Source organism: Oncorhynchus tshawytscha, linkage group LG05 (assembly GCF_018296145.1).
Source record: "Oncorhynchus tshawytscha isolate Ot180627B linkage group LG05, Otsh_v2.0, whole genome shotgun sequence".
NCBI classification, from domain to species: domain Eukaryota; kingdom Metazoa; phylum Chordata; class Actinopteri; order Salmoniformes; family Salmonidae; genus Oncorhynchus; species Oncorhynchus tshawytscha.
In genome coordinates, this window is record NC_056433.1 from 7,763,353 (window position 1) to 7,785,829 (window position 22,477).

Sequence of the window (22,477 nt, forward strand, 5' to 3'; positions counted from 1 at the left end):
GAGAGAGAGAGAGAGAGAGAGAAAGGGAGAGAAATAGAGAGAGAAAGAGAGAGTGAGAGAGAGAGAGAGAGAGAAAGAGAGAGAGAGAGAGAGAAGAGAGAGAGAAAGAGAGAGAGAGCGAGAAAGGGGGAGAAAGAGACAGAGAGAGAGGGGAGGGGGAGAGAAGATAAAGAGAGAAAGAGAGAGAGGAGAACGAGAGAGAGAGGGAAGCACATTAGCATACAGCTAGACAGTTATGTCTCCCTGCACATTAAACCCGCATGAGCCAGCTAGAGAGAGGGACACACGTCCCGCGGGTACGGGGGTACGGGGGCACGGGGCGCGGGGGCATGGGGCGCGGGTAGCACGCACGCCACTGAGAAATCAAAAGAGAAAAGAAAATATATTTACTTGTGTTCTTAATGTTGAATTATATATAAATAGAAAGGCCTATATATACACCATTTGAATCTGCGTTAAAAGGAACATTGTGATAGGCCTATAGGTTTATGTGAGATGTGATGTTATGCCTGTAATCTCATGATTTTTAACATAAATGTGATTTGTTGCATGGAACATATAGGCTAGGCCTTAATAAAAACGGACCTTTGGAAACGTAGAAGTTATGCTTACCAAGATAAAGAACTTAATAACATCGTTTATTATAAAAACGAACAATTCAAGAACATTTAATAACAAAGTAATTTAGTTCCGCATTGCCTTGCGAGCATTACCCCTCGAGTCCAGCCCAGAGGTCAGGAAATGGCCCTTCGGTGCATGCACGCTGTCAATGAGGTGGAACACAATTAACCGTGCAATGAAGTGGAACCGAACCGAGGGGGAACCGAAGAAAGGGTGCATGGAGATTAGGGACAGTAATTTACTTTCTGCTTTTCATTCTAAAGTTTCAGTTTTCCTGTCAAGATAACAGTTGGGGAATAAAAGTGCAGCGGGAAACCTCTCTTCCTTCTCTCGTGCGCGTTGTAAATACGTCAACAGATGCTATAGCTTGTGAATAATCAATGCTCTTGTATCGGTCCGTCGTCAGTCAGCATAGCGCAGTACTGGTGGGTATTCTGGATATCATTGTTTTTGGAGAGAAGGAAGGAGGGAGGGAGGGGGGTGAATATATCAAGTGGGCGGTGTTACGTCTCGATTGACAGTTTATCTAATGAGCAGCGCAGCACGAGTCTATAAATTGTGGGAGACGTCACTCCCAAGTGTTCATTCACTAGTAATAAGACGCACGTTGAACAGACATCCACGGAGCGCAGCGCAACACTGATGCGCCAAGTTAAGTACCAAAACAAGACAGTGGTGTTGCATCGTCCTGCACACACACGCCGACGTAACCAGTGTGGAGTACTGTACTGTACTACTGTGGAAGCGAAGAGAACAGCGCGAACAGAGAGGGAGAGGGGACAGAATATGGATATTGGTCTTTCGTTAAACCTTTACCTCTTTTGGATAACCTGGGAATTCTAAAACATCTTTTGGCAGGTTGGAGCATCCAACAAAGAGTCTAATTACGGAAAAACAACGAAGTGGAACGAGAAGAAGGATTTATATTTTGTTCTTTCTTTCTGCTTTTTATTTGGTCCCCCCCAACACTTTGGAATATTGGGGATATATTGGCGGGTGACGCGTCTGCCCTGGATCAGCGAGAAGGATGGCAGCTTGGTTCACTTTTACCATCGCATTCAGCACCACTGTACTGACACAGGTAAGGAGGAATCGGCTGGATACCCTGAGCTGTCAACGAATGATCGCTCAAAGTAGCCTATTCCAAGGAAAGGGTCTATTTTAGCGTGTGCGTAACGGTGTTTTCAAAAAAATCATATCTTCTCTTCTTTTTTTTTTAGGTATTTGGATCCGGTGTTTTTGAGATCGATCTACATGAATTTAAAAACAGCAAAGGATTGCTGGAGAATGGCAACTCGTGCAGGCTCAACTGCAGGACTTTCTTTCGTGTTTGTCTTAAGAACTACCAGGCGGTCGTGTCGCCAGGTGACTGTATCTTTGGAAATGCCTTGACACCGGTGCTAGGGACCAACTCCTTTAGCGCCATGGACGGGGGAGCTTTCAGTAGACCCATCCGACTCCCGTTCAACTTCGGATGGCCGGTAAGACAGACAGCCTAGATGCAGTCCATATTATTAGTTGAATATATACCATGCCAAGGTCAGTGTTGTTGTGTTGTGAAGCAGGCGGGTTGTGATTGGTTTGGAGAGAAAGAAAGCGCACCAGTTATTGGTGAGTAATGAGATAAGCCATCATTAGGTAATGCTGTATGTATAACCAAACACACACACAGAGAGGATTGACACACAACACACGACGTTGTTTATTTCTAAATGCACCGCACGGCGGTATAACCTACTATAACATCTTTGCCTCGATGCAAATTTTACAATCCTAAATTATATAGCCATGCATAAACAGACAGTTCGTTTTTAAAGTACGCTCAATTCTAGCTGTGATAAAGTGTGATATTGTCAAATGTAATTATATTGCCTGTACGAACTGGATTTTGAATGATATTTTCTAATGACTGAATACGTTCTGTCCTTAGGGATCGTTTTCTTTGATAATTGAAGCCTGGTATTCACCTTCAACAGATCTACCTGTTGGTAAGTCGATCTATTCAACGCCGCAAGAGGGCGACCTTTCTACACATTTCACAAATAGTCCCTCTATAACTAAAGCACTTTTTAAATGTCAAACCTTTATCCACAATGAGCATCTTCTCACTATCATTGATCCATTCCCCTTACTGTTAATTGTTCCCTATATTTTTATTCTTCTTCTAATTTCTACTCCTTTATGCAACCCTTTGTTGCTCAGCTTCAAAACACCTTTTTTCATTCTTATGCTCCAACACAATGTGACTTCCTGCGGTGTATTTCTGGCGTGGGAACGAGTTGAGGGCTTTGGTGAGAACACACAGAGGCTGCCAAGGCTGTGTGACTACATCTTCCTGTATTTTACACCTTGCTCTGTTTGGAAGCAGCCTGGGAAGGTTTTTTTTTTTGCTGACAGAAAGGAAGAGGACATTTTAATCTCAGTTTATTGTCCATCTAAAACCATTATGGTTTTGTTCTTATGAGATTTGATAAGAAGCCATCTGATCTGTGTAAAGGCAGGCTGTAGGGCCGCGGGTACATATTCAAACCAAGCCCAGTGAACGAAGCATGTATGATATTTCACAGTGAAATAGGTCTAGGATATTTCAATCGTATGATATGAGATATGGCACGAGATAGAATATATTGAATGATAGGAGAACAATGGATTATAGAGAATAACGTAACAGGCATCATTAGACCCAGTTAGACAATGTATGTGGAACTTGATTGTAACACAGAAGACTACTTTTCCAACATGGCTGTAAGAAAACAGACTCGTTCCTTTTGGATCTCACTTTGGCACCTAGGCGGTGTTACTGTAAAAAGCACTTTGTGACAACTAAAAAGTAATTTATTGATTGATGTAACTAATGCATTTTCTCTCTCTCTCTTCCTCTCTCTCTCTCTCTCTCTCCTCTCTCTCTCTTCCTTTCTATCTCTCTCTCTTCCTCTCTCCCTCTCTCTCTCCCTCTCTCTCTCTTCCTCTCTCCCTCTCTCTCTCTCTCTCTCCCTCCCCTCTCTCTCTTCCTCTCTCTTCCTCTCTCTCTCTCTCTCTCTCTTCCTCTCTTCTCTCTCTCTCTCTCTCTCTCTCTCTTCCTTTCTCTCTCTCTCTCTCTCTCTCTCTCTCTCTCTCTCTCTCTCTCTCTCTCTCTCTTCTCTCTCCTCTCTTCCTCCTCTCCTCTCTCTCTCTCTCTCTCTCTCTCTCTCTCCCTCTCTCCTCTCTCTCTCTCTCTCTTCCTTTCTCTCTCTCCCTCTCTCTCTTCCTTTCTATCTCTCTCTCTCTCTCTTCCTCTCTCTCTCTCCCTCTCCCTTTCTCTCTCTCTCTCTCTCACTTCTTCCCTTCCAGACACCAGCAACCCAGAGATGTTGATTAGTTTCTTTTCCATCCAGAGACAGCTGGGCGTAGGGACCGCCTGGTCTCTGGATGTTCAGAGCGGCCGACAGACGGAGTTAAGGTATTCTTACCGCTTCATCTGCAATGACAATTACTACGGAGAAAGTTGTTCCAAAATATGCACGCCAAGAGACGACCGTTTTGGCCACTACACCTGCGACCTCGACGACGGGCAGTTGTCCTGTCTGCCCGGCTGGAAGGGGGAATACTGCGAAGAACGTAAGCAACCCGAGAGAAACCAACCGTTATCGAACCCCCCAAAAAACAAACACAACTCAACCCCACTGGCTTATCAGAGTCCATGTCACACTTGTCTTTGACCAATATGTTGGATATACAATCACAACTTCTTCAATGATTACAGGCCTTTACTATAGGCCAGTGTTTTTTTCCTTCTAGGAAGCTTGGTCATCGTTTTTGATGCACTTTAGCTGTTTCTTCCATGAGTTTCGCTGTGCTTTTAGTTTCCCCCGAGCTTGTTGGTACATCGTTTTCAGAAAGCGAGTGAAAGGTGTACAGTAGCTGTGGTTTACTTGTAATATAGGTGGCCCTCTGCCGAGAGGTTTGGTTGTTAAATGGCACAGCAGTTGGTACTCGTAACAGCTGTAGGGTCACTGGTTCAAGGCTGAATTGATTTGGTTTTCCTCAATCGCTACACTGGTGGCAGCGGTGGGATGGATGCCACAGTCTCTCAAGGTTTTGTTGAAAGCTTGTCCTGATGCACTGGTCCTGTGAGAGATAGAGGGATGAATAGACAGAATGAGTGTTGCCCCCCCCTGTATGTTAACCTACTGCGTTCTCCGCTGAGAGGCCTGGGCCTTTATGGCGCAGAAAGTTTCCATTTTCTTTATACACATAAAAAGGGCCACAGAAATAACCGTGTGGAGATGAGCATATGTTTGTCTTGCTACAGAGGTCATCTCTGTAGGGCTACAGCATGTATAGTAAGTGTATGAGAAGGAGTCAGCCTTGTGTGTAGGCCCTAGGGAACCAAGAGATGCTGTTAGAGAGGGGCTGTTTGCTGAATATGAGGACAAGCAACATAGTTGTACAAAACCCACTATATGCTTAAGACATAGGTACTAGTGCACTACAAAATGAGCATAAAAACAAACGCTGGTTCTCTTCTCTATGTTTTGGACAGAACAGAAACTGAACGAACTCCTACTTTCACAGGGAGAACAGCCAGTTGGGAGGCAGGGTTAGCGCCATTTGATGTGTATGCCTCTTTTACCAAAACAAATTTACAAAAGAAAACATTCAGGGAAACATCTTAAAACATAAATCGTTACCATTTGTTTGAGTCAGTTTGATACGCAGTGTGACAAGGGATCTATCGTCATTGGCGTCACTTGGCGGTGAAGGAGAGATTGGCACGTGTTATGGTTGCATTTTGACCGTGGCGCCAAATCCTTGACCAGAGCAATTACACACCCACGTACCGTCCGTAGTATAGAAACAATGCACGTGAGATGTAGGAGTTGGATCTCTCTCCACCCTCGGTCGCTCTCCCTGGCAGTGAGAGTGGAGTTTGTATTTCTATACTACGACTACCTGAAAGTAGAGCGCGTTCCTGGTAATTTAATCCCGGGCAGTTTGAACGTCACTGGCAGAACACGGGCTGCAGCAGCACGCGCCGGGGTTAATCGCAACGTTATTATCCGCCACGCGCCACTGAAATCGTAGTCTCCCTATTGTTGGGGGCTCGTGGGCCGCATAGCAGCTGCAAGTATGGTTCGCGCAGACAAGGAACAACAATGGTGGCAGCTGTCCGCTATTGCGCACGGGCATCTGTTTAGGACTAACCCGGCCGTTTACCGGCGGTCGCCAGCCTATCAAACCGGAATCGGTGTCGCACAGAGAGAGAGAGAGAGAGAGATGCCCATCTAGAACACAAGACATTACAAACCGTAAATTACCCAGCTTCCTCATGGTCCCGCTGTAGCAGTTGGGTGGTGTGACAGGTTCAGTTGGAGCTTGTGTCTATCTGCCCTTTGAAGAAGCAGCATTGTGGCTGAAATGAATAGATGTTATGATGGAGATGCTTAAGTAGCCTGAGGTGTGATATATGTCCAATATACCACTGCTGAACGGAGTGCCTGGACACAGCCCTTAGCCGTGGTATATTGGACATATACCACGAACCCCCTTGAAGTGCCGTATTGATATTATACAACGGATTGGCAACGTAATTAGAGCAGTGAAAAGACATGTTTTGTCGTAACGCGGTCTGATATACTATGGCTGTCCAGCCAATCAGCATGCAGGGCTCGAGCCACCCAGGTAATAATGTAGCGTTTAGAACGCGTAATGCCTATTATAGCGTCGTTTTATTATAGCCTATACACATGCAAGCACCACTTTTGTGTGTTTTATGATGAAGGATCATTTTTGGGGGGGGGGGGGGTGAAATAATATTTCATGATGTAGGCTAATGTTCAGAAGTCCATAATTTGCATCAGTAGGCTATAATATCCTGGAAATTGCAGCTCTTTTGACGTACATGCGTTACTGTAATGATAGCGTTGCCTATCGTGACTGTGGCTTAGATGAACATCATGTAGTCAGATTGATTTACGTCCAAGGTCCACTGTATGAATAACGTTTGAAACACTATAGATAAACCCTGTATATCTATTGGTGCGTGTGTTACAGCCATCTGCCTCGTGGGATGCAGTGAAGGAAACGGAAACTGCTCCAGACCTGGCGAGTGTGTGTAAGTAATATAGAAATTATTAAATATGTGTGTGTGTGTGTGTGTGTGTTGAAGGAGACAGTATTTCAATATTTCTCTAAATTGGTCCAATATTTATATTCCATGTGATGTCAACTGTTGCAGGTGTGTATTTTTCAAAGGAAGATCAAGTATTTCAATATTTCTCTAAATTGGTCCAATATTTATATTCCATGTGATGTCAACTGTTCAGCAGGAAGCAATCTATTTTTCAAAGCTGAAGATCAAAGCAGCCAACTCTTTCTCTCTCTCTTTCTCTCTCTCTTTCTCTCTCTCTTTCTCTCTCTCTTTCTCTCTCTCTTTCTCTCTCTCTTTCTCTCTCTCTCTCTCTCTCTTTCTCTCTCTTTCTCTCTCTCCTCTCTTTCTCTCTCTCTCCTCTCTTTGTCACTCTCTCTCTCTCTCCTCTCTTTGTCTTCTTTCTCTCTCTCCTCTCTCTCTTTCTCTTTCTTTCTCTCTCTCTTTCTCTCACTCTCTCTCTTTCTCTCTCTTTCTCACTCTCTTTCTTTCTCTTTCTTTCTCTCTCTCTTTCTCACTCTTTCTCTCTCTCTTTCTCACTCTTTCTTTCTCTCTTTCTCTCTCTCACACTCTTTCTTTCTCTCTTTCTCCTCTCTTTCTTTCTCTCTCTCTTCTCCCTCAAGATTTTGGTCAGAACTATAAGTATGCTGTTCACACAAAGTCTAGAGTAGAATAATTGACTCCATATGAACATTTGTATAGAGGGGTTTCTGCAGTAAGGGAACATGCATACAATTGGTCCTTGTAGTCATAAAACTATAGTCAAGTGTTCTGCACTCTGTCTTAGAGGGATACTGTAGATGATTGGTTGTTATTGCATGTTACAACGTGGTTGGTTGAAGTGCACTGTTGTACAGTTATGTTTCATCAAACAATGAACAAATAAACCTATCAATTTAATTAACCAATCAGTCAGTGAATAAATTATGTATAAATAAAAGGTATGGTATTAATGACGGAACATTTACCTGAATTGCAGAGTTTTTAATGGTACATTACCTCTCCTGTGTCTCCAGGTGCAGAGAAGGTTGGCAGGGTCTGTTCTGTGATGAGTGTAAGAAGTACCCAGCTTGTAAGCATGGCACCTGCCAACAGCCTTGGCAATGTAACTGTAAGGAGGGCTGGGGAGGGCTCTTCTGTGACCAAGGCAAGAACATATCTTCATCATCACCATCCTAGTTGCACAGAGAAATCTGACTGAAACATATCAGAAAATGTGCAATAAATTATGTTTTCCATTCAAATACTGACCCTAAAAGAATCCCCCAAAAATAGAGAAGACGTTGACATGAATCTGTAGGTCAACATGATCTATCAGCTGTTCTTATGTTAATCCATTATCACTGGTGAGCTCATCAGGATGTTCCTATACACTTTTTTTCTATGAGAAGAAAATATGTTAGTTGACTAATCTGTTTGATTTAGTAGTTTACCTTACATACAGGACATTATGTTGACCTTACATACAGGAAGTTATGTTGACCTTACATACAGGAAGTTATGTTGACCTTACATACAGGAAGTTATGTTGACCTTACATACAGGAAGTTATGTTGACCTTACATACAGGAAGTTATGTTGACCTTACATACAGGAAGTTATGTTGACCTTACATACAGGAAGTTATGTTGACCTTACATACAGGACGTTATGTTGACCTTACATACAGGACGTTATGTTGACCTTACATACAGGAAGTTATGTTGACCTTACATACAGGAAGTTATGTTGACCTTACATACAGGAAGTTATGTTGACCTTACATACAGGAAGTTATGTTGACCTTACATACAGGTCGTTATGTTGACCTTACATACAGGACGTTATGTTGATCTTATATACAGGAAGTTATGTTGACCTTATATACAGGAAGTTATGTTGACCTTACATACAGGACGTTATGTTGACCTTAAATACAGGACATTATGTTGATCTTATGTTGACCTTACATACAGGAAGTTATGTTGACCTTACAGGACATTATGTTGACCTTATATATAGGACATTATGTTGACCTTACATACAGGAAGTTATGTTGACCTTACAGGACATTATGTTGACCTTATATATAGGACATTATGTTGACCTTATATACAGGAAGTTATGTTGACCTTATATACAGGAAGTTATGTTGACCTTACAGGACATTATGTTGACCTTACATACAGGACATTATGTTGACCTTATATACAGGAAGTTATGTTGACCTTATAGGATCTTATGTTGACCTTACATACACATGTTTTGGGGGGGGAAATTATATTGTTTTATAATAATACAATTGCTCAGAGAAAGTGATTTTGATTAACAAGTAAAACTTTTTTCTCAAAAGTTAAGACGTCAAAATGATTGAGACCCCTAAAGTAAAATAAAGTTGTGCTCTATTCCCAGCATACAATATAACTCATCTTTATCATGGGTGTCAAATGATTTAACCCCACGATACATGTACAGTATATGACCTTATATTTTACCTTTATTTGACCTTTGACCTCTCTGCTCCCTCTCAGATCTGAACTTCTGCACGCACCACCGGCCGTGTGTGAACGGGGCGACCTGTATGAACACGGGTCAAGGCAGCTATACCTGTACCTGTCCCCCTGGGTTCACTGGGGTCAACTGTGAGCTGGAGCTGCAGGAGTGTGACAGCGACCCCTGCAGGAACGGAGGACTCTGCACGGTAAGCAGTGGTTCGATAGACATGTTAGAAGGGACAGCAACCGTGGAGGAACGGAGGACTCTGCACAGTGAGTTAGTAAGCACTAGATGACCGCGTTAGACGGGACAATGCCTGCAGGAACGCCCGTTAAGATGGCCCCCTACAAGTCACTAAATGCCCAGGCTAGAAGTGGCAATATTGTCAGAACTGATGAGCGGATGGGTACACTATATATACAAAGTATGTGGACACCCCTTCAAATTACTGGATTCAGTTATTTCATTCGATCACACAGCCATGCAATCTCCATAGACAAACATTGCCACTAGAATGGCCTTACTGAAGAGCTCAGTGACTTTCAACGTGGCACCGTCATAGGATACAATTACATTCTAGACGATTCTGTGCTTCCAACTTTGTGGCAACAGTTTGGAGAAGGCCCTTTCCTGTTTCAGTTTGACAATGCCCCTGTGCACAAAGCGAGGTCCATACAGAAATGGTTTGTCGAGATCGGTGTGGATGAATTTGACTGGTCTGCACAGAGCCCTGACCTCAACCCCATCGAACACCTTTGGGATGAATTGGAACGCCGACTGCGAGCCAGACCTAATGGCACAACATCGGTGCCCGACCTCACTAATGCTCTTGTGGCTGAATGGAAGTAAGTCCCCACAGCAATTTTCCAACATCTAGTGGAAAGCCTTCCCAGAAGAGTGGAGGCTGTTATAGCTGCAATGTTCCTACATCTAGTGGAAAGCCTTCCCAGAAGAGTGGAGCCTGTTATAGCTGCAAAAGCAGGGATCAACTCCATATTGATGCTCAATAATTTGGAATGAGATGTTTAGACGAGCAGGGGTCGACATGCTTTTGGTCATGTTATGTACTTAAAGGTACCAGGTTATAACTACACTGCCTGGACCAAGGTGATTCACTAAATACCCTTAAAGGGACAATTAAAGGGGCAGAGTTAAATGTTCCTTTAAATACCCTTAAAGGGGCAATTAAAGGGGCAGAGTTAAATGTTCCTTTAAATACCCTTAAAGGGGCAGAGTTAAATGTTCCTTTAAATACCCTTAAAGGGGCAGAGTTAAATGTTCCTTTAAATACCCTTAAAGGGACAATTAAAGGGGCAGAGTTAAATGTTCCTTTAAATACCCTTAAAGGGGCAGAGTTAAATGTTCCTTTAAATACCCTTGAAGGGACAATTAAAGGGGCAGAGTTAAATGTCCTTTAAATACCCTTAAAGGGACAATAGCAGAGTTATTGTCAGAAGTGACGTGAGAGGAAGGGGGAATGACTGCATTTTTTTAGAAACGACTGTTATCCAATCTGTCTTGACCTTTAGATTTTAACTGTCTCCCTTTTATAGAACCTGGATGTTGGCTACAGGTGTTCGTGTCCGCAGGGCTTCGAGGGTTCTCACTGTGAACACAGCCTGCTGACTTGTGCTGACTCCCCCTGCTTCCACAGCGGACAGTGCCATCAGAAGGACAACGGGCATAGCTACATCTGCGAGTGTCCTCCCGGATACACAGGACTCAACTGTGAGAAGAGAGTGGACAAGTGCACATCTCTTCCCTGCGCCAACGGTACGCTACGGCCTCTTTCCACTCTCCCCTTTCTCTCCTCTCCACCCCCTCCCTGAAATCCTCAGGCAGGTTGGAAGTGTGTGATGGAACTACTATCTCTCTTCCCCCCCCCCTCCTCCTCCCCTTCTTCTCTTCCCCTGAAATCCTCTTGGGCCGGCGGTCTGGAAGTGTTATGGAACAACAGGAATCTGTGGGAACTGTGTCTATTGTGCTGGATGACAACATACGATGGCTTCCAGTCGGCTTCAAGGAATGTCACCCGATACTGTTCATTCAGTCAGGCCTGTGCTAATAGTTCAAACAGAGGATGAAGGAAAAGACTGTTAAATGGACAAATAATGTGATAAGTAGTGGTGTAGTGGTGTAGTGGGAAGTAGTGGTGTAGTGGTGTAGTGTGTAGTGGGAAGTAGTAGTGTAGTGTGTAGTGGGAAGTAGTGGTGTGGTGGTGTAGTGTGTAGTGGTGTAGTGTGTAGTGGTGTAGTGGGAAGTAGTGGTGTAGTGGGAAGTAGTGGTGTAGTGGGAAGTAGTGGTAAGTAGTGGTGTAGTGGTGTAGTGTGTAGTAGTGGAGTAGTGTGTAGTAGTGTAGTGTGTAGTGGTGTAGTGTGTAGTGTATAGGGTGTAGTGTATGTGGTGTAGTGGTGTAGTGTGAAGTAGTGGTGTAGTGTGTAGTGGGAAGTAGTGGTGTAGTGGTGTAGTGGGAAGTAGTGGTGTAGTGGTGTAGTGTGTAGTGGTGTATTGTGTAGTGGTGTATTGTGTAGTGGTGTAGTGTGTAGTGGTGTAGTGTGTAGTGGGAAGTAGTGTGTAGTGTGTAGTGGTGTAGTGTATAGTGGTGTAGTGAAGTAGTGTGTGGTGTGTAGTGGGAAGTAGTGGGAAAGTGAAGTGTGTGTAGTGGTGTAGTGGGAAGTAGTGTGTAGTGGTGTAGTGTGTAGTGGTGTAGTGTGTAGTGGTGTATTGTGTAGTGGTGTAGTGTGTAGTGGTGTAGTGTGTAGTGGGAAGTAGTGTGTAGTGGTGTAGTGTGTAGTGTGTAGTGGTGTAGTGTATAGTGGTGTAGTGAAGTAGTGTGTGGTGGTGTAGTGGGAAGTAGTGGTGTAGTGTAGTGTGTAGTGTGTAGTGGGAAGTAGTGGTGTAGTGGTGTAGTGTGTAGTGGGTGTAGTGTGTAGTGTGTGTGTGTCGTGGTGTAGTGGGAAGTAGTGTGTAGTGGTGTAGTTACTTAGTGGTGTAGTGTGTAGTGGGAAGTAGTGTGTAGTGGGAAGTAGTGTGTAGTGGTGTTGTGGGAAGTAGTGTGTAGTGGTGTAGTTACTTAGTGGTGTAGTGTGTAGTGGTGTAGTGTATAGTGGTTTAGTGGTGTAGTGTGTAGTATATAGTGGTGTAGTGTGTAGTGATGTAGTGGGAAGTAGTGATTGTTTCTGGACAGGGCCTATTGTGTGTGTCTGCATACCTGTTCTCTCCCCCAAGACCCTGACCCCTGACCCCCTGTGTCTCTCTCTCCAGGCGGTCTGTGTTTGATCCACGGTGGCGTGCGTCTGTGTAGCTGTCGCTCCGGTTTCTCCGGCCAGCGCTGTGAGATCAACATCAATGAGTGTGCCGGGAACCCCTGCACCAACGGAGGGACCTGCCTGGACCGTATCAACGACTACACCTGTCACTGCCCCCTGGGGTACGTCGGACGAAACTGCGACCGCGGCCTGGACGAGTGCTCCATTCGCCCCTGTCTTAACGGAGGGCTCTGCACCGGGGGAGAGGGGCCGGGGAAACCCCCTGCCACCTGTATCTGTCCAGCCGGCTTTACCGGATCACGCTGCCAATTCTTTGCTGTGACCCTGCCGGTGGGTGGGGAGAGGATCAATGGAGAGAGCCAAGATGGCTTCCAGTGGGCGGCAGTTTCCTTGGCTGTAGGGCTGGTTGCATTACTGGTGCTGCTATGCATGGTTGGGCTGGCTCTACGGCACATCCACAGGCGGACCGGCAGGGACAGGGGAGATGGGGAGACCATGAACAACCTATCAGATGTACAGAGGGATAACCTAATCCCCGCCTCCCAGCTGAAGAACACCAATCAGAAGGTTGGACTGGAAGTGGACTGCGAATCAGAGAAGTCAAACTTCATCCATAAGAACTATCAATTGGACTCGTATAGTAACGCAAAGTCGAAGGAGCTGAAGGATGATACATCGCAAGAGGATAGAAGCAAAAGTCATGTGATCTATGACACGTGTTTAGAAGAGAAAATGCCACTGAGTAGAATGTACAGGTAAGAAAACCATTCTTGTTGTTGTTGTTGTTGTCTAAATTAAGCTTTTCGATGAGTTTTATCTTGATTCTGAAATGTTAGACCACATCTGCAAACATGAAGAACTAGCCAACTGCTTCTGCAATGACACATTGAGACATAGGCTCCTAACAGCTCTATACTTACAGCTCTACACTAACAGCTCTATACTTACAGCTCTACACTAACAGCTCTATACTTACAGCTCTATACTTTCAGCTCTAGGAAACTGTTTCAGTAGAGCTCTATACTTACGGCTCTATACTAACAGCTCTATACTTACAGCTCTATACTTACAGCTCTAGGAAACAGTTTCAGTACAGCTCTATACTTACAGCTCTGTACTTACAGCTCTATACTAACAGCTCTATACTTACAGCTCTATACTACCAGCTCTAGGAAACTGTTTCAGTACAGCTCTATACTTACAGCTCTATACTTACAGCTCTATACTTACAGCTCTAGGAAACTGTTTCAGTACAGCTCTATACTTACAGCTCTAGGAAACTGTTTCAGTACAGCTCTATACTTACGGCTCTATACTAACAGCTCTATACTTACAGCTCTATACTTACAGCTCTATACTAACAGCTCTATACTTACAGCACTGGAAACTGTTTCAGTACAGCTCTATACTTACAGCTCTATACTTACAGCTCTAGGAAACTGTTTCAGTACAGCTATATACTTACAGCTCTATACTAACAGCTCTATACTAACAGCTCTATACTAACAGCTCTATACTAACAGCTCTATACTTACAGCTCTATACTTACAGCTCTATACTTACAGCTCTAGGAAACTGTTTCAGTACAGCTCTATACTTACAGCTCTATACTAACAGCTCTATACTTACAGCACTGGGAAACTGTTTCAGTACAGCTCTATACTTACAGCTCTATATTTACAGCCCTAGTTCAATATGTGTAAAAGATAAAGGCCATTCTATGGGCTCTACATCTTTTCTGAAACCCCCACTCACCCACCCATTCATTCACCCACCCACACACCCACCCACCCGCTCACCCACTCACCCACTCATTCACCCACCCACCCACTCACTCATGAATATATTTGACTGTTGCTGAGCCATACTCCCCTCCCCTGTCTCTCTGTGTGTTGAAGGGTGATTGTACAGAAGTGGTAATGAAATTGGGGGTGGCAAAAAAAAAAGTCTGATTATTTTATCCAAACTTTCATCACAGGGGTTACAGGACATGTCATGGGGCGGCAGGGTAGCCTAGTGGTTAGAGCGTTGGACTAGTAACCGAAAGGTTTCATGTTCAAATCCTCGAGCTGACAAAGTACAAATCTGTCGTTCTGCCCCTGAACAGGCAGTTAACCCACTGTTCCTAGGCCGTCATTGAAAATAAGAATTTGTTCTTAACTGACTTGCCCTAGTTAAATAAAGGTCAAAATAAAAAATAAATGTCAGGTAGATACTTCTACGTCTAGATACCTCACTACCTTAGCAGTGGAAAAGTCATACACAGTAGTAATCATTTTGATTAACCTTGTGTTACAGTTAACATTTTTTTAAATGTTATTTGTATACCAAATTAACAAATTAGGTTTTTTTTAAAACATTATTTTAAAACTGATTCTAAAAATCCTTTAAATTGAATTTAGAGAAATATTCTCTTTTTCTGTAAAATGTTCAATGTTGATTGTATGAATCTGAAACTTGTGGATTGATTGAATTATGCATCTTATTAATGATGTTTCAATGTTCAAATTTTTCGAATTCTTTACCTACTTTTATTTTGTTCTAAATAACAGGCATTTCAATGACAACTGTCGATCATAGAGATACATAGACGACTCTATATGGATATAACTATTTTTACTACAGATGTTGAGTTTATGGGGCTGCCACCATTTTAAAGTAGCCGACTTGTTGGAAGTGGTCAGCCAATGATCAGAGAGTATTGTCTTCTTCAAATTGGATTGCCTATGGCTAGTAAACCAAAAAAACAAAGGTCATATCCTAGAGCCAAGATTTATACCAGGACATTGGTCCCAAGATCAAACCCAGTGAGTTGACACCATGACAAGTTAAAGACCAAATGTATGTGGTTTATAGACCAAGACCACTGATCCAGAGTCCAGAGGCCGTTGCTTCAATTGTAAGAAAATAAAGTAGAGTAAGCTTGAGTACAGTAGAGTAGAGTAGAGTACAGTAGAGTAGAGTAGAGTACAGTAGAGTAGAGTAGGGTACAGTAGAGTACAGTAGAGTAGGGTACAGTAGAGTAGGGTACAGTAGAGTAGGGTACAGTAGAGCACAGTTGGGTAGAGTAGGCTACAGTAGAGTAAAGTAGAGTACAGGAGGGTAGAGTACAGTAGAGTAGGGTACAGTAGGGTACAGTAGAGTAGGGTACAGTAGGGTACAGTACAGTAGGGTACAGTAGGGTAGGGTACAGTAGGGTAGAGTACAGTAGGGTACAGTAGAGTACAGTAGGGTACAGTAGAGTAGGGTACAGTAGAGTAGGGTACAGTAGGGTACAGTAGAGTAGGGTACAGTAGAGTAGGGTACAGTAGAGTAGAGTACAGTAGGGTAGAGTACAGTGGGGTACAGTAGAGTAGGGTACAGTAGAGTAGGGTACAGTAGAGTAGGATACAGTAGGGTAGGGTAAGGGAAGGGTACAGTAGGGTAGGGTACAGTAGAGTACAGTTGGGTAGAGTAGGCTACAGTAGAGTAAAGTAGAGTACAGGAGGGTAGAGTACAGTAGAGTAGGGTACAGTAGGGTACAGTAGAGTAGGGTACAGTAGAGTAGGGTACAGTAGGGTAGAGTACAGTAGGGTAGAGTAGAGTAGGGTACAGTAGAGTAGGGTACAGTAGGGTAGGGTACAGTAGAGTAGGGTACAGTAGAGTAGGGTACAGTAGAGTAGGGTACAGTATAGGGTACAGTAGTAGGGTACAGTAGAGTAGGGTGCAGTAGAATAGGGTACAGTAGGGTAGGGTACAGTAGAGTACAATAGGGTAGGGTAGGGTACAGTAGAGTACAGTAGGGTAGTAGAGTACAGGAGAGTGCAGGAGGGCACCGTAGGGTACAGTAGAGTACAGCAGAGTATAGTAGGGTACAGTAGAGTACAGTAGGGTACAGTAGAGTCCAGTAGGGTACAGTAGAGTACAGTAGGGTACAGTAGAGTACAGCAGAGTACAGTAGGGTAAAGTAGAGGACAGGAGGGTACAGTACTGTAGAGTACAGTAGGGTACAGGAGAGTACAGTAGAGTACAGTGGGGTAGAGTAGAGTACAGTAGGGTACAATAGGGTACAGTAGAGTAGGGTAGAGTATATTGGAATAGGGTACAGTAGAGTAGGGTAGAGTATATTGGAATAGGGTAGAGTAGAGTAGGGTACAGTAGAGTAGAGTACAGTAGAGTAGGATAGAGTATATTGAAATAGGGTACAGTAGAGTAGGGTACAGTAGAGTACAGTAGAGTAGGGTAGAGTATATTGGAATAGGGTACAGTACAGTAGGGTACAGTAGGGTACAGTAGAGTAGGGTAGAGTATATTGGAATAGGGTAGAGTAGAGTGGGGTAGAGTATATTGGAATAGGGTACAGTAGAGGAGGGTACAGTAGAGTAGGGTAGAGTATATTGGAATAGGGTACAGTAGAGTAGGGTAGAGTATATTGGAATAAGATACAGTAGAGTAGGGTAGAGTATATTGGAATAGGGTACAGTAGAGTAGGGTAGAGTATATTGGAATAGGGTACAGTAGAGTAGGGTACAGTAGAGTAGGGTAGAGTATATTGGAATAGAGTAGAGTAGGGTACAGTAGAGTACAGTAGAGTAGGGTAGAGTATATTGGAATAGGGTAGAGTAGAGTAGGGTACAGTAGAGTAGGGTAGAGTATATTGGAATAGGGTACAGTAGAGGAGGGTACAGTAGAGTAGGGTAGAGTATAATGGAATAAGATACAGTAGAGTAGGGTAGAGTATATTGGAATAGGGTACAGTAGAGTAGGGTAGAGTATATTGGAATAGGGTACAGTAGAGTAGGGTAGAGTAGGGTACAGTATATTGGAATAGGGTACAGTAGAGTAGGGTACAGTAGTACAGTAGGGTAGAGTATATTGGAATAGAGTAGTATAGTAGGGTACAGTAGAGTACAGTAGGGTACAGTAGTACAGTAGAGTACAGTAGGGTTGGAATAGGGTACAGTAGAGTAGGGTACAGTAGGGAGTAGGGTAGAGTATATTGGAATAGGGTACAGTAGAGGGTACAGTAGAGTAGGGTAGAGTATATTGGAATAGGTTACAGTAGAGTAGGGTAGAGTATATTGGAATTAGGGTAGAGTAGGGTACAGTAGAGTACAGTAGAGGAGGGTAGAGTATATTGGAATAGGGTACAGTAGAGTATAATTAGGGTATAGTAGAGTAGGGCACAGTAGAGTAGGGTATACTGGAGTACAGTACAGTAGGGTACAGTAGAGTAGAGTAGGGTACAGTAGAGTAGAGAGTAGGGTACAGTAGAGTAGGGTAGAGTGTATTGGAATAGGGTACAGTAGAGTAGGGTACAGTAAAGTAGGGTAGATTATATTGGAATAGGGTACAGTAGAGTAGGGTACAGTAGAGTAGGGTAGAGTGTATTGGAATAGGGTACAGTAGAGTAGGGTAGAGTATATTGGAATAGGGTACAGTAGAGTAGGGTACAGTAGAGTAGGGTACAGCACAGTAGAGGAGGGTACAGTAGAGTAGAGGATAGGTGGGTACAGTGGAGTAGAGTAGGGTATAATTGAGTAGAGTAGGGTACAGTACAGTATAGTAGAGTATAGGTGGGTACAGTGGAGTAGAGTAGGGTACAGTAGAATAGGGTACAGTAGAATAGGGTATAATTGAGTAGAGTAGGGTACAGTATAGTAGAGTAGGGTACAGTATAGTAGAGTAGGGTACAGTATAGTATAGTGGGGCACAGTAGAGTAGGGTATAATGGAGTAGATTAGGGTACAGTAAAATAGGGTACAGTAGAGTAGGGTACAGTATATTAGAGGAGGGTACAGTATAGTAGAGTAGGGTACAGTATAGTAGGGTACAGTATAGTAGAGTAGGGTACAGTATAATAGGGTACAGTAGAGTAGAGTAGGGCACAATGGAGTAGGGTTCAGTGGATAACAGTAAAGTAGGGTTACAGTAGGTACAGTTACAGCAAGTATAGTAGGGTACAGGAGTAGGCTACAGTAAGGTAGGGTTACAGTGGTACATAGAGTACACAGTACAAGTAGGGTACAGGAGAGTACAGTAGAGGACAGTAGGGTTACAGTGGATTACAGTACAAAGTAGGGTTCAGGAGAGTACAGGGTAAAGGTAGGGTTCAGTGGAATTACAGTAAAGTAGGGTTCAGTAGATTAATAAGGTAGGGTTCAGTGGATTACAGTAAAGTAGGGTACGGTGGATTACAGTAAAGTAGGGTCAGGAGTATATTGGAGTAAGGTAGGGTACAGTGGATTACAGTAAAGTAGGGTTCAGTAGATTACAGTAAAGTAGGGTTCAGTAGATTACAGTACAGGTAGGGTTCAGTGGATTACAGTAAAGTAGGGTTCGGTGGATTACAGTAAAGTAGGGTTCAGTGGATTACAGTAAAGTAGGTTTCAGTGGAATTACAGTAAAGTAGGTTTCAGTGGAGTACAGTAGAAAGAATAGGGTACAGTAGATTACAGTATAGAGGTAGGGTTCAGTGGATTACAGTACAAAGTAGGGTTCAGTAGATGGGTACAGTAAGGTAGGGTTCAGTGGTATTACAGTAAGTAGGGTTAGGTGGATTACAGTAAAGTAGGGTTCAGTAGAATAGTACAGTAGAAAGGTATAGGGTTCAGTGGAGTTACAGTATAGTAAGTAGGGTACAGTAGATTGGGGCACAGTAAAGTAGGGTTCAGTAGATTAGGGTACAGTAAGGTAGGGTACAGTGGATTACAGTATAAAGTAGGGTACAGTATAGTAGATTACAGTAAAGTAGGGTTCAGTAGGATTACAGTAAGTAGGGTACAGTATAGTAGATAGGGTACAGTATAGGTAGGGTTCAGTGGATTACACAAAGTAGGGTTCAGTGGATTACAGTAGGGTTCAGTGGATTACAGTAAGGTAGGGTTCAGGAGAGTACAGTAAGGTAGGGTTCAGTGGATTACAGTAAAGTAGGGTTCAGTAGATTACAGTAAGGTAGGGTTCAGTGGATTACAGTAAAGTAGGGTTCAGTGGATTACAGTAAAGTAGGGTTCAGTGGATTACAGTAAAGTAGGGTTCAGTGGATTACAGTAAAGTAGGGTTCAGTGGATTACAGTAAAGTAGGGTTCAGTGGATTACAGTAAAGTAGGTTTCAGTGGATTACACTAAGGTAGGGCTCAGTGGATTACAGTAAGGTAGACAGCCACCTGTGTGTAAACAATGACTTTGTACTATATTATCGTAACAATATGTTTTTTCTTGTCTTGGATTGAATTAGAACATATCACAATGTAAATAATTGTCCTAAATTTGAGATCTTTTTTGAGTTATTATGGGATGGGACAGCCATTTTATACCTCTTCTGGAGAATCCCCCATTGACATATTTTCCCTCTCTATACCGCTGTCTCCCTGTACATTCTTTCCCACCCCCATCAGTAGGATTCCCGATGCATCGCCTCGTTTGACCATATGCTTCTACTTTTAAGGTGGACTGACTGAGTGTGTGTGTTGATTTATGGTGTTTTGCAGTGAAAAGTCGGAGTGTAGGATATCAACGATATGTTCCCCTCGAGACGCTCAGATCTACCAGTCCGTCTTTGTTATAGGAGAGGAGCGGAGGGCGTGCGTCATAGCAACAGAGGTAAGGATAAATACATACCAACAAAAAAATAATTGTAATACTTTTTCATCACTACATATTTTGCGATTTCCCTCTACAGCGTTTCATATCAGACTTATTGTCAATTACAAATGCTGTACATTTATTCTTGGTGATGTTATGTTTTTTTTTATATAGATACACATTGTGGAAGTACTACATATTATTTTTCTTAAACACAAGCCAGGGAAATATCCTGTACGCCTATATGTATGCCAAGTCAATATGGTCGAAATAATCTTATATGGAAGTGATCTCACTAAACTATAAAAGTGTATCAAATCACTGTTCTTCAAACTGACAATTTGATGGCCTGGAAAGGGGATACAGTGTACCAGAAACACACCCATTCACCCCACAGAGTTGGATCCCCTGGACTGCTCTCACTCTGCACATGCTTCAGATATGTTTAAAGCTTTAGCGTTGCATAGTCTCGTGCTTGGAACACAAGCCTATGCATATGGTTTTGATATGCTTTAAAGCTTCACTTTTTTGTCTCACAAGCCCTATGTTTTAACATAGAAGCGCTGAGTGTAATTGAAAGCAGGATGAGCCAAGCAAAAACATATAGCATACCCTTGTAAGAATAGATAACACAACTGTGATGTTCACTCACTGTTTTCCCCAGTTCCCACAGCTTGCCTCTAAGTCTTTTTCCTCTCTTCCTCCCCAGGTATAAGCTGCGAGGGGTTTGAAGAAGCGATAGAGGAGAAACACAATCGAGGCAGAATTTTTTATTTTTTTCTGGATTGTTTACAAAAAATCTGAGAAAAGACTGGAGACTGTTTCTGATGTCACTGCCGATGTCACTGCTGATGTCACTGCTGATGTCACTGCCGATGTCACTGCCGATGTCACTGCCGATGTCACTGCCGATGTCACTGCCGATGTCACTGCCGATGTCACTGCCGATGTCACTGCTGCTCTGGAACACTTGAGAGATGGCGAGAGAGAGACGAGGAGACAGAGACAGAGATGGACGAACCCTCTCCTCTTCTCTGTAAACGATCTAATGAACACTAGCCTGAGAACTTTATTGACCGAGTGTTTGTATACAAAACGTGCACAGTACCGGTCATGAACCTGTTGAATTCTGGGAACGCTTAAACAAATGGTTAAAAGAGTGACTGAACTGCACAGAGTGTGGAGGAGAGACTAGGTGAAACAGGACAAATGGTCCGGAGCTCGTAGTTGACCCCTGACCTCTCAGTTGACCCCTGCCCGACCTAATCATGGGGACTTCGACAGCCAACTAAATCAAAATGGAGGTGCCTGAGATTAGACTGATCTTTAACCCCTAGCCAGCATCATTCACCAGCTATGCAGGACCCAAGGTCCAGGGTGGAGCCAACTCGCTGAAACTGACCAACCAACCGCAAACAACCGACTGACTAGTTGATGAAAACCAGAGACTAAACGACGACAAAACACTGAGAACGATGAATGTCTGACTGAACAAACAAACTAACGTCTCAACTGTCAGTCACTCCGAACAAAATGCCTGGTCTGACTTTTCCAGACTTTTTCATTCCATGCAAATGGGTGAAAAGATGCAGCCCAAAATGACTAGAAGCCTAAACAAGAGTTTCAATGCTAAAACTAAACACTTGTCTCTTCACGGAGCACTTGAACACCAAAAAATAAAAACACAGGTGGGGAAAAATATGTTTTTCCATCAACAGGAATTTGGAGGAGGAGGATACATCCCAAATGGAGTTCTATTCCCTATATAGTACACTACTATAGACCAGAGCCCTATTCCCTATATAGTGTACTACTATAGACCAGAGCCCTATTCCCTATATAGTGGCACTACTATAGACCAGAGTCCTATTCCCTATATAGTGTACTACTATAGACCAGAGCCCTATTCCCTATATAGTGGTACTACTATAGACCAGAGCCCTATTCCCTATATAGTTTACTACTATAGACCAGAGCCCTATTCCCTATATAGTTTACTACTATAGACCAGAGCCCTATTCCCTATAGACCAGAGCCCTATTCCCTATATAGTACACTACTAGTACACTACTATAGACCAGAGCCCTATTCCCTATATAGTAGCCCTACTACTATAGACCAGAGCCCTATTCCCTATATAGTGCACTACTATAGACCAGAGCCCTATTCCCTATGTAGTGCACTACTATAGACCAGAGCCCTATTCCCTATATAGTGTACTACTATAGACCAGAGCCCTATTCCCTATATAGTGGTACTACTATAGACCAGAGCCCCCTATTCTACTATATAGTGGTACTACTATAGACCAGAGCCCTATTCCCTATATAGTGCACTACTATAGACCAGAGAGCCCTATTCCCTATATAGTGGTACTACTATAGACCAGAGCCCTATTCCCTATATTAGTGGTACTACTATA

At 43.2% G+C, this 22,477-nt stretch overlaps 1 protein-coding gene across 1 annotated transcript; it reads left to right on the forward strand.

Annotated features, from left to right (window-relative positions):
• Positions 1 to 1,194: 1,194 nt before the first annotated feature.
• On the forward strand, positions 1,195 to 21,583 carry LOC112249875 (delta-like protein 4). Its single transcript, XM_042321410.1, has 11 exons — positions 1,195 to 1,702; positions 1,842 to 2,102; positions 2,552 to 2,609; positions 3,952 to 4,218; positions 6,655 to 6,715; positions 7,765 to 7,895; positions 9,259 to 9,428; positions 10,777 to 10,996; positions 12,488 to 13,247; positions 19,962 to 20,073; positions 20,765 to 21,583. The coding sequence occupies exons 1-11, from the start codon at positions 1,649 to 1,651 to the stop codon at positions 20,768 to 20,770; spliced, it is 2,100 nt and encodes a 699-aa protein (XP_042177344.1). The 5' UTR covers positions 1,195 to 1,648; the 3' UTR covers positions 20,771 to 21,583.
• Positions 21,584 to 22,477: the final 894 nt, after the last annotated feature.